Raw genomic sequence first — 27,226 nt, 5'->3', positions numbered from 1 at the left:
CTCTGTTTCTCTGACCAACTGTGGACGTAACAACAGATTCATGAAGAGCAGAGCTGATGTTCGGCTGCCTTTCGGAAACGCTCTCTGTGTTAATGTTGCATTTCTGAGCAACGTCTAGTACTTCTGTCCACAGCTCTCCAAAAAACACTTCATCTCTGTGTTGCTCCAATGTGTCCTGTAGCGCCTCAATGAGGTGGACAGCTCTGGCTAAGTCCAGTGATGGTGATTGCAGCACATCAGAAAGAAACTTGGTGTCTCCCAGTATCCTACCAAAAATTACCAGAAGGTCAATGAAGTTTAGGTCTATCTGCCCACTTAGTCCACGTGCTTCTACACATCTGTCTCCCCTGTTTTCATCATCAATGTCACGGAGGACATGGAGAACAGCTGGAAGCCGGTCCATGAGGTTTCAGCAAGCATGGAACCTGCAAGTCCACCTAACATCACTTAGTCTGGGCAACTCTGGAGGCTGATCCTGAAACATTCCACGCTGTATGTCCTGCCACTTCTGGTGTACATATGATCCACATAGAAATGTATACAGGCGCTGCATCAAAGAAAAAAAGCATTATGCCTCCAGCAGTGCTTTCACAGTGTCCACAATCACCAAACTGAGACAATGTGCATTACAGTGCACATAAAAAGCTTGCTGAGCCTGAGACTGTATCCGTGCAGATACACCGTTGGTCTACCGCTAATCAGAGGCCCATCGTAGCCTCGCCCAACCAGCTCTTCTTTCTATTCCAATCCATATTTTTGGAGGCTAGTCACAGTTTTTTCTGTTAGCCCAGCGGCATCAAGCTTATCAGCATGTTCAAAATGCAGGAAACTTTCAGGTACTGTTCCTTTGTAGTCGTACCTGAGCACTAATGAAATTAGCTCCTGTTTTTTGAAGTCTTTTGTCTCATCAGCAAGGATGCTGAATGCCCCACTTTGTTTTACCTCCTCAACAATGTCTTTCCTAACCATTTCAGCCAGCACCTCTAATATCTCACTACTTGAATGTTGTGACTTGTATATTTAGCATTGCCGTGCCCCATTATTTGTTTTACCAAAGGGTCATGTTTGGCAATCAGTCCTAAAATGGCCAAAAAGTTCGCTTTGTTGCCGGAGCCTTCTGCCTCTCGGTGGCCACGCTGTGCAATGTTTTGGGTGGCTGTGCAGAGCAGGACATCAGCAGCTGTCTTTATATACTTTCTATTTTCTTCCACCTTTTTTGGTATTGTTTTATCCATTTATTGAAGTAAAGATGTATTATTTTCATTCCCCCGTCTATACTCTGTCCATGCCACCATAGCATTCAGATGGTGTTCTGCTTTGGCATGCATCTGGAACCCTCCATTCTTGTACATGACTTTTTTCCAGTTAGAAAATCCCACACTTGAGTAAAATGTGGTCTCAGGAGCAGAAGGGAGTGAGAATTGCCTGCATACAAAACAATGTGCAGTGTCCTGGCATTGAGAATACTCAAGCCACGTGTAGTCTTTGTACCAGCAGCTGTTAAAGGCTCTCCATCTACTCCGTCCTTGTGTGAGAGGGAAAGTTGTCAAGACTGGCTGCATAGGGCCTGCAACTCTTGTCTGAGAAATATCTGTTAATATTTAAAAGTTTCAAAATTAGTCTGTAGAATAAATCTTCACAGACGTTGTTAAAATAGTGTAGGACTAGGTCATTGTTGAGCAATGATCATTTTCAAATAGCATACTGATGTCTTCAAGCTTCAAATGTTGCTAAATGGTACATTAATTACATTTTGTGTTGAATAATCACCTTGGGGACCTTTAGGTATAGCAAATATAGGCCCAGTATTTGGTACGTGTCTGCTGCTGCTGCTGCCATCCCATTCTGAACAGTCATCAGGGTCAGAAGTATCCGGCTCCTCCACTGGTGCATCTAAAGGTATGGATTGAAACAGAGTTAATACCTCTTTAACCAACGTTACATTTATTTTAAAAAATACAATTTTGTAATGTGGCATAAATTGCAGACATTTAACAAAGACACAATTAGAAACTGCACAGAATTCAATGCCGTCAGTTTAATCATTTAGAGTTGGTAATTTAGTCATTTAATTCACCCAACTATGACAGAACAACAAATAAATAATAGTATATGGTATAAATACAAGTGCATGGCTTTTCTCATGTCTGTATTTTCACCTGGAGCTTGATGGTTGCTGCTCTGGTCCTGGATGTTTGGCTCAACAACACATGATGGTCCCTGGCTGCATTCAGACTGATCCTGGTCCTCTCTGGAGCTGTCAGTCTGTCCTGCTCTGTCCTGCTCTGTCCTACCGACTTCTATTCATGAAAAAGTGCTCTGTGTCTCCTCCCTGTATCATTGTCTGTCAAACATATCAGGAAAAATATATTATTTACTTAATTCTGCTCAACTTCAGTTTAAGTAGTTGAAAAGTAACTGAAATGTTCAATCAATTCATTTAGAACAAAAACTTGGATAACCCATCTATCCGCCTGGTTTAGCTAAAGATAACACAGTTCACTATTAGCTGTGATAGTTAGCATTATTTAGCACATTTTCACTTCTCAGGTCTTCACGCTTCGGACATGAATTTAGGAGGCAAGTAGATTTAACAGTAGTTTGCACAGGTGTTAACCAAACTTCATGCTCTCAAATAATTGAAATGTTACTAAACAAGGTTATACTTATCAAATTAACTAACTCTGGTCTCCAGTATATTGGCTAATTCGGTTATTTGTACTTAATTTATGAGCATGATTTCTTTTTTAATATGTTGTGTACAGACTTATTTACTTGTCTGTCTACTTTTCTTACTCCATGTAGGTTTCTCAGAGACTATGGGTTGAGGAGGAAGTGGAAGCAGCTCTGAGGAGAGAGGGGTTTGCTGTAAACGATGAGTGGCTGCTCTGCAGTGATCATTTTAAACCTGATGAGTTTGACAGGGCTGGGCAGGTTTGTCAGCTTAGACCTGGTGTCATTTCATCACTGTTTAACTTCCTAGCTCATCTTGGAAGAGGAGGTGCATCATTGACAAGGATGCAGCAACTCAGTTTTATTGAGTTTCATTATTTTCATGAAAATTTACATGTTTACTGTTTCTTTATAGACAACCCACTGTGACCCAATGCACACTTTTTATTCACCCTACTTGTGTTTGTATCTAAATAAATAATACTATCTGCTTGTATCGCTTCTTTCATGCTATTAGCATTTATATGCTCATTATATGTCAATTGTGTGTATGTCTAAGTATTTTAAATTATTTTTGTCATGCTTAATTTTTCAGTTCAATGTAGCTGTTTCTTGTAAATGGCAATAAACTCTATTCTGTTCTATTCTATCTCCATATTATATGTATATAACAGCCTATAGCTGTAGAGAGAGAGATATAGATAAATAAATATGTTATTATTTGTTTACCTTTAGGGCTGCACAGTGGTGTAGTGGTTAGCACTTTCGCCTTGCAGCGAGAAGATCCCTGGTTCGCGTCCCGGCTTTCCCGGGATCTTTCTGCATGGAGTTTGCATGTTCTCCCTGTGCATGCGTGGGTTTTCTCCGGGTACTCCGGCTTCCTCCCACAGTCCAAAAATATACTGAGGTTAATTGATCATTCTAAATTGCCCGTAGGTGTGAATGTGAGAGTGATTGTTTGTCTCTGTATGTAGCCCTGTGACAGACTGGTGACCTGTCTAGGGTGTCCCCTGCCTTCACCTGAGTCAGCTGGGATAGACTCCAGCCCCCCCCATGACCCTAGTGAGGATTAAGCGGTGTATAGATAATGGATGGATGTTTACCTTTACAATTAAATCTTTTCATCCAAAAACATATTTTCTATATATGTATATTTTTTATCTTTCTCTTTTTTGTTCATATAGCTATATATCTAAGTATTTACAATGTAAATTTTACATTTATGTCTGTAATGGCTGAATGTAGAAAGACTTTTTCCGTTTTTTTAAATCAAATGTTCTGTATTAATAGCACATGTTTTGACGTTGACAATAAAGTAAACCACATGAAAATCGGTTGAGAAATGAGCAAATTAAGATTCATTTTCAATGTACATGGATTAATTTGAATGGGAACATCGCCCTCTCCAAGATGGCCGCCACGTAGGCATGTAGCTTAGCCGGCTGCTACAGCGTGCTAGCATATCTAGTCTTCTATATATATCTATGGTCGGCATGTCTGCTAGCATCTCTGGCTGCTGTTGAACACAGGTGGCTAACTTACCGCTGAACACCTGTGTGAGGTTGAAGCAGAAAGTCTGAGTTAACAAAGAAAGTTGTTTCTAATTTGCGATACCTGTTATCTCTGACTGAGGCTTTAGTTTTTGTTGAGCTGATTTACATGTAGAAACTTTGTTCAGGAAGATTTGTCAGTAGCTCAGAGGACAGGCTGCTTTTTACACAACCTTGTAAGAGAATGTCTGTCAATGCTTTCAGCAGAATTTAGAAACACAACACTTCCTAAACAGATATTTTGAGGCTGTGAGGTTGAACGTTTGAGAGTCTATCAGTGTGTTTGTTTGTGGTCTTTCTGTTTCTAGGTGGAAGCTGAATTAGTGAGGATGACTCCTGCTCCTGTCATCTCTAAGCTCCTCACACATCTTTACCTGCACGTGAGGAAAATCACTCCTGTAGAATGCAGGTATGTTTGTCATTATTATAAAAAGATGTTGCCTGGTGACCTGTCAGAAACCCATCATACAGAGTCAGCCAAAATAATGTTGATGTCACAGCCACAGTTTAAGGCTGTGGGCTGTGGTGGTGCTCTCTCCTCCTCTGGCCCTGCTCTCTCTCTCTCCTAGGTGTGTGTGCTGTGAAGCTGGCTACAGGTGAGGCGTATTGTAATCAGCAGATGAGGTGCAGGTGGGAGCTGCCTGATTGGTCTTCTGACGTCTCCATAAAAGTAGACTGCATCCGTCGTTCGAAGCTGGACCGTTGTCTAAACTCCAGTCAGTATGGGGAATAGAACTGTCTTTGCCACCAGCCCACTGCATGAAAAGCCAGATTATCGACCCTGTGAATCACTGAAAACCTACTAAGTTCCCCACAGTTATTGGTTGTTCTCAGGCTATGAACTCCTAGTTGGCGGGTGAGGAGAAATACCTTGAATGAATCATGTTTGTGGAGTTGGAGGGTGGGTGTGTGGGGCAAGGGGGGAGTGAGACTTCACACCTGGGGCATGGCAGAGGTGTGAAAACTAATTAGCATCTAGACTGCCTGTCTAGCATGACTCAGGACACCAAATCTGATGAAACAAGACATGACAACAGAAAAAAAACTGTGTCATGATTGGTTGAAAGATCTGTTGCTACTGGTCAAATCCCCACCCCCCGCATACTTGATATTGTTATCCAATGGGCTATCCTACAATCAATGACATTAATTTATTGGAAGGGAAAAAATATGACATGTTGAGACATGTTGAAAAACAAGAGCTTTATTGAACAGTCCAGAGTTCCAGAAATCCGAAATCAAAATTAAAATAAACTGTCTTTAAAAACAAAAAATTTACAAAAAATTTTGACCAAGTTCATCTCTCACTCCAGGCTGGTCTCAAGCATCAGCTCTGGCTTAAAATGTTTTCTGGCTGCTGCTGTGTTGTACTTCAGTGGCTTCAGTCTATCAGACGGCTGTCCATTGTGAAAACGCCTGTGATGTAGAGCTGTGTACTTTACATCAGCCTCCAGCCTGTAGGGCTGCACACAGGTTGGCTAGCTCCTGGCTGTGGAAGGATGGAGGCCGTACTATCCATCCACGCACCCCGTCAACGCTGCCGTCCTCCTCATCTGACATCATGTCAGCTGTGATGCCCTTCCAGAAGTCCTCTTCATCTGGAGCAAGGACTGTCTTCCTGGCATCCAGCAGCTGTGAACACAATCAGTACAGGAAATCAATACATTTCATAATTTAACAGAAAAATAATGTCATAGTGACCAGCAATACTATTCTAACCACATTTTGTATAAAACACACAATGTAATGAATCAAACTAATATCTCTTACCCACTTTCTTCTGTGGCGACTCGGGGCAGAAGACTTCATGGCCTCCGCCTGATCCGCCATGTTGGGTTGACTGTAGCGGTAGTTCCTCCGTAGAGTTTCAAAATGCTTTTTACAAGCAGCTGGAAAACAGTTAAATGAAGCCGTTATTAGCTTTATTATTATTATTTCCTGCTATTGTTAGCTTTTGTTGCTGTTGATGAAATCGAAAAATTTAGAACAATTTTAAACAGGATACTTACATAGAAGGACGTCTGTCTCCACATCCTCCACATCTGGACTTCAGCCAAAGTTTTAACTAAATATGTCCTGACTGTCTCATTGTGAGGTGAGCCCAGTCTGTGAAAATAAATCAGAACATTCATTTACTACTCACAGCAGAATAACTGCAGAGTCAACTGTAAAGTCATTTAAAACAGTTTTAAATTAGCAGACAATTTGAATGGATGCATGAATTGTTTACAATCTACAGTACAACAATTTGCGTGCATTCAGCTGACAAAGAATTATTATACATGCTTACAGTAAACATTTTTCTCACAAAAAAGAAACGAAAAAGAAAAAAGAATAAACAGTCTCACCCTTGTTCCTAAAAGTACAAAAAGGCAAAAATAAAGTCACGTTTGTTAACAAAGATGGAGGACTACATGCTATCACTGCTTAACGTTACCAATTCAGAGCATTGTGCTAAAACTCACTAAAAATATCCCACAAATGGAATATATTCTTACCGCAATTTTAGGACTGTGCTCTCCTCTTTTCCGCTGAATTTCCTCGCCGCTGGAGAAAGTGTTTAATTTGGCTTCCATGGCGGCTATCCTCTCCTCCAGCTTCTCCTCCAGCGGTCCTCTCTGACCAGACAGCCGGCTGATAACGCTCAATAGTTTCTTCTCAGTGTCTGTCGCGGGTCTGACTGGAACCAGTCGGTCATGTCCAGGCTGTTCTATGCGAGGAGTTTGTGGTGAGTCGGAATGGCGATACCGGGCCGCCATTGTAGAAACTCAGAAAGACGACTTCTTTGTCTGTTCGTGTATCGCGCGGTTCTTGCGAGACGACGCGTGTGATTGGACGAGCAACTCTAACGTGATGACGTCAGTGATGCAGCATTCCTTAAAGTAACATGCCGACTTCTCCAGGTCAACAGATTTTCTCTACGCCTGCAAGATGAACTTCTTTGATCAAAAGAAGAAAAGGCTTTGCCCTTTACTGTGATGCCTCTGTCATATCATCCTAGATGAGCTTGATCTACACTACCAGTCAAAAGTTTGGACACACCTTCTCATTCAGTACATACATACATATGGAATTATGTTGTAAACAAAAAGAGTTAATATTCAGTATTAATCTCAATGTATAAATAATACATATAAATAAAAACCATTGAATGAGGTGTGTCCAAGCTTTTGTCTGGTAGTGTGCATGCAGTGTTGATAATGTATCATCAGATGAACCCTGAACACTGTAACTACAGTTGATCATTTTGCCATTTCATGCAAACTTGTAACATATTTGAATGACAGATTTAGAGCAGAAAGGTCAGCATATGTACAGACCTGATCAAAATCTTAAGACCAGTTGAAAAATAGCTAGAATTTACCTTTTGCACATTTGGATCTTAATGAGGTTTTAAGTAGAGCTACAATATGCAAAAGCAAGAAGGGGGAGTGAGACAAAAAGCACTTTGAAAAAGTAATTTATTGAAAACAAGAAGTAAGCTGAAATAGGCTGTTCATCAGCTGATCAAAAGTTTAAGACCATCGCTCAAAAAAATTACAAAAAACTCTCCAAACCAGAACAAAAAATGTTCTCAGTAGGACTCAGTAATGAGTAGCTCCACTGTTCTTGTTAATCACTTCAAAAATTGCTTTGGGCATGCTTGATGCAAGTGTTTCCCGGAGGCTTGTGGGAACATTGCTCCAAGTGGTGAAGATGGCTTCACGAAGGGCATCAACTGTCTGGAACTGATGGCCATTTTTATAAACTTCCCTTGCCATCCATCCCCAAATGTTCTCTATGGGATTTAAATCAGGGGAACATGCGAGATGGTCCAAAAGAGTGATGTTATTCTCCCTGAAGAAGTCCTTAGTCAAGCGAGCATTGTGAACTGCAGCGTTGTCCTGTTGAAAAACCCAGCTGTTACCACACAGACGAGGGCCCTCAGTCATGAGGGATGCCTGCTGCAACATCTGCACGTAACCAGCCGCCGTTTGACGACCTGCACCACCTGAAGCTCCAGTGTTCCACTGAATGAAAAAGCACCCAGATGATGAAAACATCTCAGGTGGGATCTCCTTGTCATGCCAGTAACGTAGGAAGCCATCTGGACCGTCAAGGTGAAATTTTTTCTCATCAGAGAATAAAACTTTTTTCCACCTGTCAATGTCCCATGTTTGATGCTCCCTGGCAAAGTCTAAACAGGCAGTTTTGTGGCGTTGTAGGAGACGAGGTCTTTGAATTCGTTTTTTGTTTTTGAAACCCTTTTCCTGCAGATGCCGTCTGATGGTTACTGTGCTGCAGTCGGCACCAGTAAGGGCCTTAATTTGGGTCGAGGACCGCCCTGTGTCTTGACGGACAGCCAATCGGATCCTCCGGCTCAGCGCAGGTGTAATTTTTTTGGGTCTACCACTTGACTTTTTTGTTCCATAATGCTCAGGATCTTTCAAAAAATTTAGAATGACTGTCTTACTGCGTCCAACCTCAGCAGCAATGGCATGCTGCGAGAGGCCTTGCTTATGCAGCTCGACGATCCGACCACGTTCAAGAAGAGAAAGGTTCTTAGCTTTAGCCATCAGGAGGGCATGACCGTATGAATGCCTGACAGAAGATGATAATTTTGAGCAGATTTGGGCTTTTATAGCCTGTGGTCTTAAACTTTTGATCAGCTGATAAACAGCCTATTTCAGTTTACCTCTTGTTTTCAATAAATTACTTTTTCAAAGTGCTTTTTGTCTCACTCCCCCTTCTTGCTTTTGCATATTGTAGCTCTACTTAAAACCTCATTAAGATCCAAATGTGCAAAAGGTAAATTCTAGCTATTTTTCAACTGGTCTTAAGATTTTGATCAGGTCTGTATTTGCTAGATGGTGTTTTTTAAGGAATCCATCCTTGAACCTCTGACAGAAACAAGACCAGCCATTATGAAGCAGTTCATAGCTATTAATGTCAGGTCAGAGAGTACTATATATAGACGTGTAATTGCAGGAGTTTCCAGGCTTCATCACCATCCCAACAGACATTTTTATAGAAAGTCGGTAGAAGTTTGGAACTTGAGGGGAAAAGACACCTCATGTCCATCATCATTTCTACCTGTTGAGGGCATTGCTGGAAGATGTGTGGTAAACACATCCACTGTACAGGAAAGCAACATAAGAGAAAAGGTGACTGTAGTCATGCTGCTCTGCATGGTGTTTGAGATTTAGGATTTTGACAGTGTTGAAAAGTGCCTGTGATGTGCTTTTATTTACTTTTATAAAAGCTGTATGAACCCTGATTCAAATAAAGTATAAACTGTATAGTTTTGTTTGTGTCCTTTTTCTCTTAAAAAAACTAATGCAAGTGTGAAAAGTCAACCCCCACCCCTAACCCCCCTACCTTACACCTCCAAACCCACCAACCCCCCTACTTTACACCTCCACACCCACCACTCTGATTTGCATTTGTATAGCTCACAGCATTTTCACTGACACTGGAAAGCTCCCCCCCTGGGACATCAGCCGTCCACGTTAATTCCTGGCATTTCTCGGTAGCTTTTTGTGCTGCCTGCAAACTGCCATTAACTTGAAATTCCACGGGAATGTTCAGTGCTGTTTACAGACAAAAATCCCTACTTTCATGCAGTGTTAGTGCTCCTAGTAACTCTGTTTTCTGTGTTTAGTGAGCTGCCTGCTATGCTGCCTGGGTTCCTTCTACTGCTGGTTCTCCGTTCAGCCAAAGATTCCGTTTTCTTCCCCGGAGGATTTCCACCTGTCGCCAGCTTCTATCTGGGAACAGCTGCTTACACCTGGAAAAAGGACTCAAAGGAAACGCCTACCTCGTTTGGATCCACGGATGCCAAATGACCATTCCTGCGTCGAATACTTGGAGGGAGAGTGCCGGACGAAGTCAAGCCAAGAGACTGTTTTCCAATTCGTTAGGTAAGTCCTCAAGTCCTAGTATCACCAGACTATAGTGAAGAGTTGTTTAATACGTTTAGTTCTTCTAGTAATGTACTGTATTAAACCTTAGTCTTCTATTATGCCTTGCATAAAATAGTTTTTAGTCTGGGGGATCTGTCTGAGTTATTTGGGTTCTAGGCTGGGTAGTTTTGTATTTCAGTTATCCTGCCTTTGTTGCCATACATGGGTTAACCATAGTTTTCTGTTTTTCATTTCCTTGAAAAACATTCCTCCGTGCCACTAGTGAGCTTCTCGTTCAGTTTCCTTAGTAGTTAGTTTTTGTGTTTCCTGGGTTCTAGTTCCAGTTCATGAACAAAGACATTCGTTGTTGTGAATAAAAGCATTGTTAAAATGTTTGTCTGTCTTCTGTTTCATTTCCTGCTCCTGAGCCTTTTGCTACCTACTTAACAGTTAACACACATCAGGAAAAGGAAAACTTGCATAAATATTTCAATACCAAATTTATTCAGACATCAGGAGATTAATAAAAGTTATCTTTGGCCTCTACAATTACAAGAGGTGCTCAAAGTGGAGGCCACTGGCTTCCAGACATTTCTGTTGTGTTGTAGATGTCACTTGTTGATGCTCCATTCATGAGGGTAGCGCCATCTGTTGGGAAAACATCGTACAACAGGACACAGAGTTATCGTGATTTGATCAAACTTAGAAAGAGGAATCTATATGTACAGAAGTACTGATACAAATGAAATATTTATAAAAGTTTTTCATTTCCTGATGTGTGTTTACATTATTTTGGCTGATTCTGACTCTGTGAACTTAATGAGAACAAAACTGTCATTTAATTGTTGCTCTGAAAGCTTCTTTAGTGAAAACCAGCTGGTGTTGTGCTTTGAAACAAACTGCTGTTGATGTCTGTGTTTTTAGGTTTAACCCCATAGTTTCTGAATGAACTGATAGTGTTTTTCCTGATCAATGTGGACGTTATAATTGATGGTAACATTTACTAATCATATAATCAGCATGACAGTATAACAGTAGAACATTCTGACCACCTGACTAATACTGTGTTGGTCCCTTTATGCTGCTAAAACTCCTCTGACCCAGTGGTTCATCAGAACCTCTAGGGATGTCCTGTGGATTCTGTGGATCCTGTGGGTTGCAGGGTGGGTCCTACCTAGACCAGGCTGATCCTGGACCATCCCACAGATGCTCCATCAGATGTGGATGTGGGGAGTGTGGAACCCAGGTGAACAGCTTAGCTCTGTCGTGTTCCTCAGACCACTCCTGAGTAGTTTTAGTTTGTCCTGCTGAGGGTGGCAGCTGGCATCAAGGACTACTGTTGCCATGGAGACTAGGGGGTTGTTTGTCCTGCAGTGTTTAGGTGGTGGTACATGTCAAACATCCACATGAACGTCAAGGTTTCCCAGCAGAACGTTGCATTAGAACAAGATGATGGATGATGTTCTCCTCAGCTGTCAGTGGTCAGAATGTTGTGGCTGATTGGTGGACCTGTCTGCCTTTACTCTGACATCCAGAGTTATACAAAAGTGTAGAATGTGTGCAGTGCAGAAGAGATTTACTTTATTGGATGCAGTTTTAGTGGTTCCATCAGAGAAAATCAGATCCATATACAGATTTTTATTAATTCCAGGGCTGGTTCAGTAAAGATTATAATGATAACTACATCAGATAATTCTTTGTTGCAGTTGGAATTTTGCAGACTGAGAGATGGTTGAGAAGGTTTCAGTTCTTGTTTTAGCAAAATATGTTATAATAGAAGATCTTTATTGTCATTGTACATGAAATTATCTGCAAACCAGCAAAGTCCATCAGTCTGAGATATCTAAAAATAAATAAGTAAAGAAAAATGCTTCTAAAGCCAATAATAAACAGAATATTTTGAGGGAATATTCTAAAAAGGAAAGAAAAGCTTCATTCTCACTCCTCTCAGGATAAACTGTCATTAAAATTGACTTTAAATTTAGCTTCAACATGAGATAAAAACATTTACTTTCATTACTGATGTTGTCAAGTTTTAATAAAGTTCATGCTACTTTTATAAAATGATGAAAGTGAATAAATTGTATTTCTGTGATCTGTGTTTGATTTCTGTCTTTTCTCCTGTCATCCAGATGTTCAGAGGGAGATGATGCCACATCTGGTCCAGCTGATGGAAGGTCTTGAAGTTCTCTGACTGGCCTCGACTGAAGATGGTCGTCTCACTGGATTTAAGGTTCAGATGCTCAGTAACAAACTCCACCAATGAGCCAACAGGGAAGCTTTAGGTTTATTAAATGTTGCTATGAAGGTTTCGCTGTTTTTCTTTGTGAATGCAATGAGCTCCAACTGAAACTTGAATTAGAACTTAGAAGTAAATCCTTCCATCTGAAAGGATTTAGTTGCATTAATAACCTCATAACATTCTAATTTTTATTCCAGTCTTGGTTGGAAATAGAATCTCTGTATTGATTCAGGTAAAAACTGAACTTCACAGCATGTTGGAGCAAAACAACCAGATGAAAACTGTGATGGTGTTGGATTGTCAGACCGTAATGTTGCAGCTCAAAGCAGCTTTTCTAGCTCAGTTCATTCTGACATTCAGGTGGCATATACCATCAGACCAACCTCCAAGGTCTACAGTAGTGAATTTTAGGTGGAATATACCATTAAACTCACCTTTTAGGTCTACATTGGAGGATTTTAGGTGGAATTTTCTTCCAAACCGTCTTTTAGTCTACATTTAAGGATGTTTAGGATGGTATATTCTTTCAAACCAACTTCTCAGGTCTACATTTCAGGTGGAATATTCCTCCATACTAACTTTTTTGGTCTACATTGAAGGATTTTTTTCTAAACCACCCATTGGGGTCTATATTTGAGGTTTTAGGTGGAATATTCCTTTTAACCAGCCCCTCAGGTCTCTTTGAGGATTTTGGATGGAATACTCGGTTAAAGCAACATTTTAGGTGCATGTCCAAGAATTTTTGGTGGAATGTTCCTTTAAGGTGGATGTGTGAGGACCTTGTAGGTGGAATACTTCCTGAAACCAACCTTTTAGGTCAACATTCAAAGATTTAAGGTGGAATATTCCTTTAAACCAACCTAAATTTCATGTTTTGATCATTATCAAGTGAGAAACCTCAATCCAGGCTCTGATGTTTGAGATTTATGCTGCTGTTATTTGTTTAGTCCAGACTAAATGACAGAAATCCACAACTGTAATTTTATTTCATCCATCCATCCATTATCTATACACCGCTTAATCCTCACTAGGGTCATGGGGGGGCTGGAGTCTATCCCAGCTGACTCAGGTGAAGGCAGGGGACACCCAAGACAGGTCACCAGTCTGTCACAGGGCTACATACAGAGACAAACAATCACTCTCACATTCACACCTACGGGCAATTTAGAATGATCAATTAACCTCAGCATATTTTTGGACTGTGGGAGGAAGCCGGAGTACCCGGAGAAAACCCACGCATGCACAGGGAGAACATGCAAACTCCATGCAGAAAGATCCCGGGAAAGCCGGGACGTGAATCAGGGATCTTTTAGCTGCAAGGCGAAAGTGCTAACCACTACACCACTGTGCAGCCCCCTTAATTTTATTTCAGGACTCAGTTATTAAATGTCAAAACAATCCATGTGACGCTAAAAACTCAACAGCTTTACAAACTCTAAGATTAAACTCTCCACAAGGATCCAAAATAAGTTGGACTTCTACATGAGAGCTTTAATTATTCTTCATCTACTTCCTGAAAAGTTTGGTCAATAAAAAAGACAAAAACTAATATTTTCAGCTGAACTAAAGGCAGACTTTGTGATTTTTCTGCTCACATGTTGTGTTGTTGTAAACTTCCTCTTTCAAATAAATATCCTCCTAACCCCCTGGAAACCAGCGTTTGTCCTGTTTTTGTGTTGCTCCTCGGCGACCCTAGACAGCCGGGTCCTAATGTTTTTGGAGCAACACACCATACTATGATGTTTTTACAATGATGGTTCTACTATGGAACCAGTTTGACATGTTCAGGTGTTCTTTGTGTGAAAACTCAGAGATTTCAGGTATCAGAAGGTGGTTTTCAACTTTCTTTGTTAACTTTCTGCTTCAACTTTAAAGTAAATTTCCTTGACTAAGCCAGCCCTCTGGACTTCCAGTAAGCTGTGTTCCTATTGGCTGTCCAGGTGGCTGCTTGGTGTTATCAGGAACACCTGAGCAGCTCAGTGTCTTCCTGCTTTATTTAGCTGCAGACAAACATTTCCTCTGTTTCTCTTCACAAGTGAACTGGGTTTGGTTCTGTTGCTTTAGTTTGTTCTTTAGGCGTTGGCTTGCAGCTTCCAGCAGTAAAATCGTCTTTAATGTGTTTCTTGGTGTGTTTTAGGACTTTGTACTGGATAGTTGTCTTGGTAAATGTGGTTCTTTAGCCACAGTTAGCACATGGTGCTAATGTGTGCAGTGATTAGTGGATTTGTTGCAGCTGAGTTGTGTCTTTATCTTGGCTGTAGTGAGTCTTTAGAGGTTTCTGGTCAGACACATTCTGTATTCTTGTTTGAGAACCAGCGTTGGTTGTCCAGAAGGTAAGAGTTCCTGTCCTGATTCTCTGTTCTCAGAGGTTCTCTGGTAGGCTGCAGGAGACTTTAGCGTTTGGGTTGTGCTAGTTTGGTTTTTGTACGGTTTCATTTGGACGACTATCTTGAGGCTCCTCCATGTGGTTTAGTGAGGTTTTCTGGAACAGTTCTACAAAGCAACCTGCAGCAGAAGAGACTTTGAGAGTTTTTAGGAAGTTCTGGAGACCAGACTTTAGAGCAGCAGAAACATTTGTCAGCAGTTTGAGCAGGAGAAGGTGAGCTTCAGAGTAGAAATGAGACAGAAACCTTCTTGACCCGTGTGGTGAGGTCCTGTACCAAGAGTTTGAGCAGGTTGTGAAGAGTCTGTAGTTCTTTGGTCTGAAAGCACAAGAAGAGTCGACTCATTAAAGGAGAAAACAGGAGATATTGTTGGTTCTTCTGTCACTCTGCAGTTTCCAGTTTCCTTAGACTGAATATCAAGTTTATATTTTAAATGATTTCCCATGTGAGCCCAAGAAGACTTCAATAAACTCCCTCCATCCCCTGGACACAACAGATTTTATTACCATGTTAAATCTTTAAGTATGTTTTTGAGTTTTAATCATAGTTTTAGCATAGTTTTTTCCTCTTTGTTTAGTTTTGTCATCTGTGTGAAAGGTGCTGAACAAATAAAGTTGAATTGATAAACTGAATAATTGACTAACTCATGATTGTGACAACAGAAATATTTTCATTGTGATTTAAGGGTTTGTCTCATTTTTAAGGTTGGGGTTAAAATCTTGACAGAAAAAAAGATTAAAGAAATAAATTACATTAAAAAAAGCAATTAAATCAAAGGAAAAAACATTTAATACAATAAAACTTTTAAAAAGAAAAACATTAAATACAATTAAATTATATTAAACAGACAAAATATTTAATTAGATAATTAAACAGAAGATACAAAACATGTAATTATGAAATTAAACAAAAATTTTTAAACAAAAATATTAAACATTAAAGATGAAATATTTTAGACAATGAAACATTTTTAAAAAATACAATTAAAAAGAAGAATATTAAACATTTAAAAAAATACAAAACATTTAATTAGATTATTAAACCTTTAAAAAGACAAAATATTTAATTAGAAATTCAAGGTTTAATTAGAAAATTAAATCTCAAACACAATAAAACTTTAAATAGGAATTAAACAGAAAATACAATGAAGCATTTAAAAAGAAAATTAAACATTAAAAGGTGGTAAAACATTTAAAAAGAAAAACCTTAAAGATTTAATCGAAAAATTAAACACTGGGAAAGAAAAGGAAATTTTTCAAAAAAGCCGATAAAACATTTGAAAAAATAATTAAACATTAAAAAGACCAAACATTTTGAAATCAAACCAGACATTAGAAAAGAATAAAAGGTGAGAAAAGAGCAAAACCAAACATTTAAGAAGAATCAAACTAAAGACAAAACATTTGAAAAGACACCAGTTAGACTTTAGAAGATCAAATTAAACAGAAGAGACAATAAAAGGATGAAAAAGAGTAAAAACAGATAAAGGTTTTAAAGCGTTTTCTAGTCTGAAATGAAAACATCAAGTTGTTTCTTCAAACATTTCCTCCTTCTATGTTCTTGGTTTGATTGTGGACAGATTTACTAAGAACTCATTTCAGAAAACTGCTTTCCAGATAAAGTCTACTAGTAGTTGAAGGCATCGATCAAACTAATGTTACCTTCTGATCTCCACAAACTTTACTGTTCAGTGAAGAGAATCAAAGTTTGTTGAGGATTTCTAAAAAACCCACAGGTGAAGGTCTGAGAAGAACTCAGATGGATGATCTAAATGTGAAATCAAGACTCATGGTCACAAGTTTTAAGGCTTCTGTTAACCAGAAAGTTCAAACTAACTGAGAACTACTGAGAAACTTTTAAAATTTCAGTCCTCAGACTGTCTAAAGGTTCAAACTAACAGAACTACTCAAAAACTTTTAGGATTTCAGTCCTTGGACTGTCTGAAGGTTCAATCTAACAGAGAACTACTGTGGGACTTAGAAAATTTCAGCCCTCAGACTGTGTGAAAGCTCAGGTCCTGAGGACTCAAGAGGTGTGGAGGCTTTGGAAAGTCTTGGAACTGAGGGTTCAACTCATAATGTGTGAATTGTTGCAGCTTGTGAGCCGTAGAAGGTTTTAATCTTTGGGGCCGAGTGTCAAAAACATTTAGAAACCAAGCAACAAGCAACTCAAGAGATCCAGAAGTTGGAGAGAGTTAGCTTTAGCTGAGCCAAAGAACATGTGGGACGCTAACCTAGCAAACATTTCAGACTTTTCTCTGTGAATTCTGAGAAATAATTTCCTATTTAATGACAGAGCTACACATCTGAACTCAGTCTCATTAAAACAGACTCTAATTCAACGTCATCCATCCATATTAAAGTGCAGTTACCCAAAATGTTTGTTGCATGAGCTCCAACAAAACCTGTCCAGGTAGAAGGCCACTTTGACAAACAGGAAGTGGAAGATTCCAAGCAGATTTATAGAAGGGGGAACCGGACTGTACTAAGTGTGGTCCAGTATAGAGGGGTGTTTTGTGGGTTTTTAAGGCTGATAATGATTATTAGTGAGACATTTGGAGTAGATATTCATTTGCAGTAAATGAAAGTATTTAAAATCTTGGAGTCAAACTTAGAAAAACACAAACTCTAACAGAAAACTTTGTTGATACGTTTTTGTTTTGTTTATTTTATTATTTATTTATTAATCCCATGAGGGGAAACTCTGATTTTCGCATCTCTCCCGAATTGGGGGAGTCAGAGCAGCAGGTCAGCCACAGTACAGCGCCCCCTGGAGCAGGAAGGGTTAAGGGCCTTCAAGGGCCCGACAGTGGCCACATCGGGGCTTGAACCTCTGACCTTCTGATCAGTAGTCCAGAGACTTAACCGTTGTGCCACCACTGCCCCTATAAATACATCTCATGTTTCCACCCGGTCTCGAACCAGGGACCTTTCACGTGTTAGGCGAACGTGATAACCACTACTAGATTGGTTCTATTCTGGAGTCAAACTGGTTTCTGGATCTCAGACTGGTTTTGTACCAGAATCACATTGATGTTTAAACTGGTCTCACACTGGATAGAAACACCTTTAAACTGGTTTCAGACTCATTTCACATTGGACAGAAACACTATTAAACTGGTTTCAGACTGGCTTAAAGCTGGACTGAACTGGTTTCAGAGTAGTCTTTGACTGGTTTTAAACCAGTTTCAGACTGGTGCCAAGCTGGCCAGACCAGTTTCAACTGGTTTAAACCTGGACATCAAACTGGTGTCAGAATGGATGTGGAATTAATTCTTCCAGTTTTAAGTTTTTATCTTGGATTTAAATCTGAACTGAAATCAGACTAAATCTGAACATCCGTGTTTCATGTGTGTCACTTCAGGTATTTCTGACACTAAATCAACCCCAGTTGGTTTCATGAGCGGGAACATCTGAGCAAGATGGTTCTGGAAGGTTCTGGAATGAGAGTCGATCTGCAGCGTAGCAGAAAAAGCTTTTATTGAGTTTTGCCGGCTGAAGTCGCTCGACTCCAGCAAATAAACCAGAAAGAACATTATAGAACATCAACAATATGAATATAGGATCTTTCAAAATTACAGCAAAACAGGAGCTGGAACCTCAAAAGAAGTTCTGGACTCGGGTCTGAATGGGTTCTTCTGGGACGCAGCAGTCTTCGGTTATTGCAGTGATACTTGGGAGGCTGATGGACACGTTCCAGATGCATAGAAACATCCTGCAGCTCGTAAAAAAACTCAGCCAGAAAATCTACACGAGTGTCAAATGAAGGCCGCCTCCAGCAGAACAGAACCAAGGCAGAACGTGAAGAACTAAAGGTTCTACAGCAGAACATGGACAGAGCTGGACCTCAGTCCGGCTCCAGAGTCCGTCACTGAAACCCAACAAGCAGCAAACAAACACATTTTGTTTCGTGAATCATCACAAAGTAACAAACGTCCGCTCAAAAAGATCCAGAACCGGAACCGAGTCCAGGCGGGTTGGTACAGAAGAGACGCCGGAAAACTGCTCTGAGATCAGACCTGGAGGAAAAAGAAAATCTGGAAACGAGAACTCCTTCTAAAAGGCTTCATTTCAAACTGGATTAATCTAGTTTCAGACTGAACTAAATCTGGTTTAAACTGGTCTCAGATGCTATCGTTAGCATCCTGTTCTTTAAATGTTTTGAAACCAGTTTCAGAACAACATTAATTTTATTTTCAACCAGCTTTAGTCTTAATTCAAACTTTTCACGGGTTAAGGAGGCTTTAAATCAGCTTCACACTGTTTGAATCTCGGAGCAGTTTGTTCCTCGTCCACTCCCGTAACTGGACTCAGGGGAAACAGAAGGTGAAACAGAAGTGAAGCGAGTGCAGCTGTGTTCGGGGCCTTCAGGAGGACGTTGCTGTGATCGTCTCCGTCGTCCTCAGACGGCAGCAGATGAGACGAGGAGGTGGTTGTCCTCCCCGACCGGCTCGGTCCAGTTCAGTCGAAGGGGCTGAAGTCCCGCTCCAGGTTCTCGGACTCGTCGTCGTCAGAGAAGAAGTCGTCCTCGTCTATGTCGTCCTCGTCGTAGTCCTCGTGCCACTCGGGGACATACTCCTCGTCGTACTCGTCGTCCTCGTCCTCCGCCTCCTCACCGCCCTCCTCCCCCGTGTAGTTGTTGTTGTCCGAGTCCCCGGAGTCCGACGCCCGGTCCGACTTGGACCTGGAGGACGCAGAGGTACATCACTGTTACCATGGCAACAGCACAGGCGAGAACAGGTGTGAGGACAGATGAAGACAGGTGTGAGGACAGGTGTGAGGACCGGTGAAGACAAATGAGGACAGGTGTGTGGACAGATGAGGAAAGGTGTGAGGACAGATGAAGACAGGTATGTGAACAGGTGTGAGGACAGGTGTGAGGACAGGTGTGAGGACAGGTGTGAGGACATGGGTGAGGTGTGAAGACAGGGGTGAGGACTGGTGAAGACAGACGAGGACAGGTGTGAGGAAAGATGAGGACAGGTGAGGACATATGTGAGGACAGATGCAAGGACAGGTGAGCTACTCACACTTTATTGGCGTCGGTGTGGTTGGACAGGTTGGATGCCTGTGGAGACTCCGCCTCCTGGCTGCTCTTGGACTGATACCCAACCCTGAAGTCCTGATCACAAAAACAGCTGATCAATAACTGATCAACACACAAACTGTCAGTTTAAACCAGGCATGGGCAAACTACGGCCCCCGGGCCACATACGGCCCTTTGGGCTTTTCAATCCGGCCCACGAAATAATTTGGTCAATATTAGAATTGATGAAATTACAGTAAAGACCACATTCATTTGGCCTTCTCCTGCAGAACCCGGCGTTTCTGTTGACCCCACTAGATGGCGCACTCCAGACACAAGTGACCTTTTTTGGTTTATTCTCTCGTCTTCCACTTTACAACTGCATTGAGCTGCTGTAACAAGGAGTGGATCAAAGAAAAGAAAAGCAGACAGTGAGTGTCGAGTGTTTCAGAAGGAGTGGACTACTAAATATTTTTTCACTAAAGTCCGTTCAAAGGCTGTATGTCTTATTTGCAATGACACTGTTGCGCTTTTTAAAGAATACAATATCAGCCGACACTTTTCCACGAAGCATGCTAACTACGCTAGCAACCAGTCAGCACAAGAACGGACAGCTACGGCTCAGAGGTTGGCAGCCAGTTTACAGACTCAGCAAAATGCTTTTTTTCGACAAACTACAATTCAAGAGTCAAGCACGAGGGCAAGTGATTTGCTAGCATTCAAAATAGCAAAGACTAGCTAGCCTTTCTCCGAAGGGGAGCTTTTGAAAGAATGCATGGTAGAGACAGCAGGTCTCCTGTGTCCAGAGAGCAGAAACAAATTAGAAAAAATTAGTTTATCACGCAGGACAGTTACTCGCCGTGTTGAACTAATCTGTGAAGACTTAGCCAGCTCACTGAACGAAAAAGCGGAGTCCTTCAAGTTATATTCATTAGCACTGGACAAAAGTAATGACATAAAAGACTGCTCAGCCTTTAATTTTTATTAGAGGGATTAATGACAATTTTGAGACAACGGATGAATTTTTGACCATGGAATCCATGAAGGGGGAAACACGAGCAGCGGACTTGTACGACAGGGTGTCTGGGGTCATCGAGAGGCTGAAGCTGCCTTGGTGTAAACTCGCCAATGTCACCAAGGACGGATCGCCAAACTTGACAGGAAAAAACATCGGGCTGCTCAAAAGAATCCAGGATAAAGTGAAGGAGGAAAACCCTGAGCTGGATGTGATTTTCCTCCACTGCATAATCCATCAGGAAGCGCTCTGTAAGTCTGGTTTGCATCTTGATCATGCCGTGAAGCCAGTCGTAAAACTCGTTAACTTTATAGGATCGAGAGGGCTTCAGCATCGTTAGTTCATTAAGTTTCTTTAAGAAACTGATGCTGATCACCAGGACTTGTTTTACCACTCTCATGTCGGCTGGTTAAGTTTGGGGAAAGTATGTCAGCGAGTGTGGGAGCTCAAAGGCGAGATAAGCTCATTTTTGGAGTTAATCGGGAAAACTGCTGATTTCCCTGAGCTGCGCCACAGAGACTGGCTCTGTGATTTTGCTTTTGCTGTGGACATACTGACGCACATGAATGAACTGAACGTGAAGCTGCAAGGGAAAGATCAATTTGTGCACGAAATGTACACAAATGTGACAGCCTTCAAAACCAAACTGACTTTATTCGCAAGACAAATGTCAAAAAATCCTTCGCTCATTTCCCTACACTGGCGACGCTGACAGAGGCCACTCAATGTGAAGAAATATAAGGAATTACTACACAACCTACACGGAGAATTCTGCCGTTGGTTCTCTGATTGTGAAAAAATTGACAAGTCACTTCAGCTGGTGTCATGTCCCTCGTCACAAGACTCAGAAACAGCACCTCAGGAGTTGCAGTTGGAAGTGATCGATCTTCAAAATGACTCAGTCTTAAAGGAGAGGTTCAGCTCCCTTAAACTGAATGACTTTTACACATCACTAAGTGAAGCCAAGTTTCCAAACATTTGGAAGGTGGCACAGAGGATGCTGGTGTTGTTCGGATCTACCTACGTGTGTGAGCAGCCGTTTAGCGTGATGAACATCAACAAAGCACACCACAGATCCCAGTTAACTGATGAAAACCTCAGATCTATCCTGAGAATCGCCACAATCAAATTGACACCAGACTTTGATGCACTGGCAAAAAAGGGTGACCAGCAACACTGTTCCCACGAAAACTGAATGCGAGTATTCTTTACTTTGTCAGTAATGTCTTTAACATGTAATTCATATTAGTTTGCACAATCTCCATCCATCTGATGCTGGTCTGGCCCGTCTGTCGAATTTCAAAACTCAATGTGGCCCCTGAGCCAAAAAGTTTGCCCACCCCTGGTTTAAACCATCAGTGGGTCCAAACAGACTGGTTCCAGACTGGTTATATGTTGAACTGGTTCCAGACTGGTTATACAGTTACACACGTGGACAAAATTGTTGGTACCCCTCGGTTAATGAAAGAAAAACCCACAATGGTCACAGAAATAATTTGAATCTGACAAAAGTAATAATAAATAAAAATTCTATGAAAATTAACCAATGAAAATCAGACATTGCTTTTGAACCGTGGTTCAACAGAATTATTTTAAAAAATAAACTCATGAAACAGGCCTGGACAAAAATAACTTAATATTTTGTTGCACAACCTTTTGAGGCAATGACTGCAATCAAACCATTTGTGTAACTGTCAGTGAGACTTCTGCACCTCTCAGCAGGTATTCTGGTCCACTCCTCATCAGCAGCTGCTCCAGTTGTCTCAGGTTTGAAGGTTCCTTCTCCAGACGCCATGTTTCAGCTCCTTCCACAGATGTTCAATAGGATTTAGATCAGGGCTCATAGAGGCCACTTCAGAATAGTCCAATGTTTTCCTCTTAGCCATTCTTGGCTGTTTCTAGCTGTGTGTTTTGGCTCATTATCCTGTTGCAAGACCCATGACCTGCGACTGAGACCAAGCTTTCTGACACTGGGCAGCACATTTCTCTCTAGAATACCTTGATAGTCCTGAGATTTCATTGTACCTGCACAGATTCCAGACACCCTGTACCAGATGCAGCAAAGCAGCCCCAGAACATAACAGAACCTCCTCCATGTTTCTGATAACTGCTTCACATCTGTGGTGCATAGAGTCGACCAACTTCTGGCACCGGTCAACAGGTATTGCAGTCCAGGACAATTGTACTACGTTCCACAATTCCTCTGCATTTCTTGGTTTTGCCTCATGAACGGCATTTTTTGTGTCACCCAACAAGTTTTCTATGAGATTAAGGTCCGGGGATTGTGCTGGCCACTCCATTACTTGAATTCTGTTTGTCTGGAACCATGATTTTGCTCCCTTGCTGGTGTGTTTGGGGTCATTGTCTTGTTGAAACACCCATTTCAGGGGCATTTCCTCTTCAGCATAGTGCAACATGACTTCTTCCAGTATTGTGATGTACTCAAACTGATCCATGATCCCTGGTATGTGATAAATAGGACCAACACCATAGAAACATCCCCATATCGTGATGCTTCACCGTCTTCACCGTGTACTGTGGCTTGAATTCAGTGTTTGCAGGACGTCTGACAAACTTTCTGTGGTCCTTAGACCCACAGACAGTGGGTCCACTTTGGACTCTCATCAGTCCACAAAATATTACGCCATTTCTTTTTACGCCAGTCAGTGTGTTCTTTGGCAAATTGTAGCCACTTCAGCACGTCTTTTTTTGAACAATGGGACTTTGCGGGGGCTTCTTGCTGGTAGCTTGGCTTCACATAGACGTCGTCTGATTGTTACAGTACTCACAGGCAACCTGAGATCTTCTTTGATCCTCCTGGAGCTGATCATTGGCTGAGCCTTTGCCATTTTGGTTATTCTCCGATCCATTCGAATAGTTGTTTCTGGTTTCTGGTCATTTCGGCCTTTCTGGTTTTGGCTGCCATTTTAAAGCATTTCATATCATCTTAGCTGAACAGTCTATCATTTTCTGCACTTCTTTATAGGTTTTCCCCTCTTTTATTAACTTCTTAATCAAAGAATGCTCTTCTTCTGAACAGTGTCTTGAATGACCCATTTTACTGTTTTTCAAGGATAAATGCACAGCCAGCATATGCAGCGTCAGTTGCCTTGATCCTTAAATAAGGGCCACCTGTTTAACACCTATTTTTTTCACATCATCAATGACCTCACTAATTGAACTCAGTACTGCTATTTTTTTGAACACACCCCTTTCAGTTAATTATTCAGTTTCACAGAATCAGCAGATGCACGTCATGCCTGTTGGGTCTGTTGGTTTTCTATACCTTTACTAAACCTTCTAGAGACTTACTTGCAGTGTAGAAGTTGAAATTCTCACAAAAACAGTGATTTATCTCACTAGTGATGTGGGACTGCTATTATTTTGAACACAACTTTATGTTGAACTGGTTCCAGACTGGTTCCAGACTGGTTCCAGACTAGTACCTGTGTGGAGTGCTGTAGGATGGCCAGCAGACGCTCCTGGATGCGTCGGATCAGCTCCAATCCAGTGTTCAGGTGTTCCGGTTTCAGCAGCCGGATGCAGGAGGCCAGGTCGGTGCACTGCAGCAGCGTCTCCTCTGAGGACAGAACCAGTGAACCCAGTCAGACCAGTTTAAACCTCTGAGTGATGGCTGGTAATGGAGGCTGCAGGTTCTCACCCAACAGGATCTGCAGGGCGGTGGTGTGCAGGTCCAGAGCCTCCGTCTGCTGCTCCATCATGCCCATCTTCTCCGTCTCCTGGTTGTAGTAGCTGTAGACGCAGGAGTAGGCCAGCACCTGGAGACACAGAGCAGGGCGCAGTCAGCAAACTCACCTGAGCAGGTAACCAGAACAGGACCTCTGAGGACCATGAAGGTACCTTCCGAGCCTGAGCGAGGACTTTACAGGCGTCGATGACAAAGGTCAGAGACTTCATCTGCAGAGCTTCATTAATGGACGACACCTTGTTCTCCAGGTTGATGGCAAAATCCTGGAAGCATCCAAACAAACATCACCTGGAGCTTAATAATACCAATAATAATAATGATGATAACAACGACAACAATAAAAAAGACAACAAAAATTAAAAGGACAGCAACAACAACAATAAAAAAGGACAACAATAAAAAGGACAACAACAATAATAAAAAGGACAACAACAACAAAAAGAACAAAAACAACAATAAAAAGGACAACAACAAAAAGGACAACAACAATAATAAAAAGGACAACAACAACAAAAAGGACAACAGTGACAACAATACAAAAAGGACAACAACAAAAAGGACAACAATAAAAAGGACAACAACAATAAAAAGGACAACAACAACAAAAAGGACACCACCAGCAGCTGCAGCTCTACCTTGGCCTGGTGGTGAAAGGTGCATCTCTCGTTGTAATCCTGGAACTTCTTCTCCTGCCGCGCTGCTTTACTCACCTGCAGCAGAAACACAGGAAAGTTACCAGACGGGCTCTGATTGGATGGTTGGATCACGTGACCGTGTCTGAACCAACCATGGCGGAGCAATTGTAGTAATCTTTGTGTGTTGGTTTCCATGGTTTCAGACAACGCCAGCAGAAACCGTGGTTACACTTGGCACAGGTCATACTGAGGACAGAGACGACATCACCATTAGGGAGTACAGGTGTGTTCAGGTGTGTGTTAGTCCAGGTGTGTACAGGTGTGTCCAGGTGTGTTCTTACTGCAGACAGCCCTCGTTCTTCTCGATCTGGGCCTGGCAGCTGGGGCAGCGTTTGGAGATGAGCTTAGCCAGATGTTTGCTCTGAGCCTCCATGCTCATCCCCTCATAGTAGCCCCCATCGTCCATCCACTGGGACATGTGGCTGCAGCTGGAGGGGTAGTGGGCCTGGGGGCAGATAGCACACAGGGGTAACAGCTGGAGGCAGATAGCACACAGGGGTAACAGCTGGAGGCAGATAGCACACAGGGGTAACAGCTGGAGACAGATAGCACACAGGGGTAACAGCTGGGGGCAGATAGCACACAGGGGTAACAGCTGGGGGGCAGATAGCACTCAGGGGTAACAGCTGGGGGGCAGATAGCATTCAGGGGTAACAGCTGGGGGGCAGATAGCACACAGGGGTAACAGCTGGGGGGTAGATAGCACACGGGTAACAGCTGGAGGCAGATAGCACACGGGTAACAACTGGGGGGAAGATAGCACACAGGGGTAACAGCTGGGGGGCAGATAGCACAAAGGGGTAACAGCTGGGGGGCAGATAGCACACACGGGTAACAGCTGGAGGCAGATAGCACACAGAGATAACAGCTGGGGGGCAGATAGCACACAGGGGTAACAGCTGGGGGGCAGATAGCACACAGAGATAACAGCTGGGGGGAAGTTAGCACACAGGGGTAACAGTTGGGGGGCAGATAGCATTCAGGGGTAACAGCTGGGGGGCAGATAGCACACAGGGGTAACAGCTGGGGGGCAGATAGCACACAGGGGTAACAGCTGGGGGGCAGATAGCACAGAGGGGTAAAAGCTGGGGGGAAGATAGCACACAGGGGTAACAGCTGGGGGGCAGATAGCACACAGGGGTAACAGCTGGAGGGCAAATAGCACACAGGGGTAACAGCTGGAGGCAGATAGCACACAGGGGTAACAGCTGGAGGCAGACAGCACACAGGGGTAACAGCTGGGGGGCAAATAGCACACAGGGGTAACAGCTGGGGGGCAGATAGCATTCAGGGGTAACAGCTGGAGAGCAAATAGCACACAGGAGTAACAGCTGGAGGCAGATAGCACACAGGGGTAACAGCTGGAGGGCAGATAGCACACAGGGGTAACAGCTGGGGGGCAGATAGCACACAGGGGTAACAGCTGGGGGGCAGATAGCACACAGGGGTAACAGCTGGAGAGCAGATAGCACACAGGGGTAACAGCTGGGGGGCAGATAGCATTCAGGGGTAACAGCTGGAGAGCAAATAGCACACAGGAGTAACAGCTGGAGGCAGATAGCACACAGGGGTAACAGCTGGAGGGCAGATAGCACACAGGGGTAACAGCTGGGGGGCAGATAGCACACAGGGGTAACAGCTTGGGGGCAGATAGCACACAGGGGTAACAGCTGGGGGACAGATAACACACAGAGGTAACAGCTGGGGGGCAGATAGCATTCAGGGGTAACAGCTGGAGAGCAAATAGCACACAGGAGTAACAGCTGGAGGCAGATAGCACACAGGGGTAACAGCTGGAGGGCAGATAGCACACGTGTAACAGCTTGGGGGCAGATAGCACACAGAGGTAACAGCTGGAGGGCAGATAGCACACAGGGGTAACAGCTGGGGGCCAGATAGCACACAGGGGTAACAGCTGGGGGGCAGAAAGCACACAGAGGTAACAGCTGGAGGCAGATAGCACACAGGGGTAACAGCTGGCAACTGCCTGGGGCAAAAGTCACAGAGTTACAGATGTCATTTAGGTTCTACTATGGTTCTGGTACTACTAT

General features: G+C 42.5%; 2 protein-coding genes across 4 annotated transcripts in view; both read right to left on the bottom strand.

Moving 5' to 3' along the window:
* Window positions 1-5,411: 5,411 nt before the first annotated feature.
* On the bottom strand, window positions 5,412-7,028 carry LOC111564015 (uncharacterized protein C14orf93 homolog). Its single transcript, XM_055018293.1, has 4 exons — window positions 6,722-7,028; window positions 6,233-6,329; window positions 5,994-6,112; window positions 5,412-5,855 (listed from the first exon to the last, which is right to left on the bottom strand). Exons 3-4 carry the CDS (start codon window positions 6,051-6,053, stop codon window positions 5,667-5,669), a joined length of 249 nt encoding a protein of 82 aa, XP_054874268.1. The 5' UTR covers window positions 6,054-6,112; window positions 6,233-6,329; window positions 6,722-7,028; the 3' UTR covers window positions 5,412-5,666.
* Window positions 7,029-18,188: 11,160 nt separating this feature from the next.
* The window catches only part of LOC111578744 (cullin-9), a 45,826-nt gene continuing 36,788 nt past the window's right edge, over window positions 18,189-27,226 (bottom strand). For all 3 annotated transcript variants that reach the window (XM_055018378.1, XM_055018379.1, XM_055018380.1), the window contains 8 exons: window positions 25,457-25,620; window positions 25,268-25,361; window positions 25,116-25,190; window positions 24,633-24,743; window positions 24,433-24,550; window positions 24,218-24,351; window positions 19,761-19,852; window positions 18,189-19,414 (listed from right to left, as the gene is read on the bottom strand). In XM_055018378.1, the coding sequence (XP_054874353.1) occupies window positions 19,192-19,414; window positions 19,761-19,852; window positions 24,218-24,351; window positions 24,433-24,550; window positions 24,633-24,743; window positions 25,116-25,190; window positions 25,268-25,361; window positions 25,457-25,620 (1,011 nt within the window). In that variant the 3' untranslated portion in view covers window positions 18,189-19,191. The remainder of the gene's footprint in view (window positions 19,415-19,760; window positions 19,853-24,217; window positions 24,352-24,432; window positions 24,551-24,632; window positions 24,744-25,115; window positions 25,191-25,267; window positions 25,362-25,456; window positions 25,621-27,226) is intronic.

This window comes from Amphiprion ocellaris, chromosome 16 (genome assembly GCF_022539595.1).
Source record: "Amphiprion ocellaris isolate individual 3 ecotype Okinawa chromosome 16, ASM2253959v1, whole genome shotgun sequence".
Classification (NCBI taxonomy): domain Eukaryota; kingdom Metazoa; phylum Chordata; class Actinopteri; family Pomacentridae; genus Amphiprion; species Amphiprion ocellaris.
Note: the sequence above shows the minus strand (reverse complement) of the source record. Positions and strands in the feature narration are given on the sequence as shown.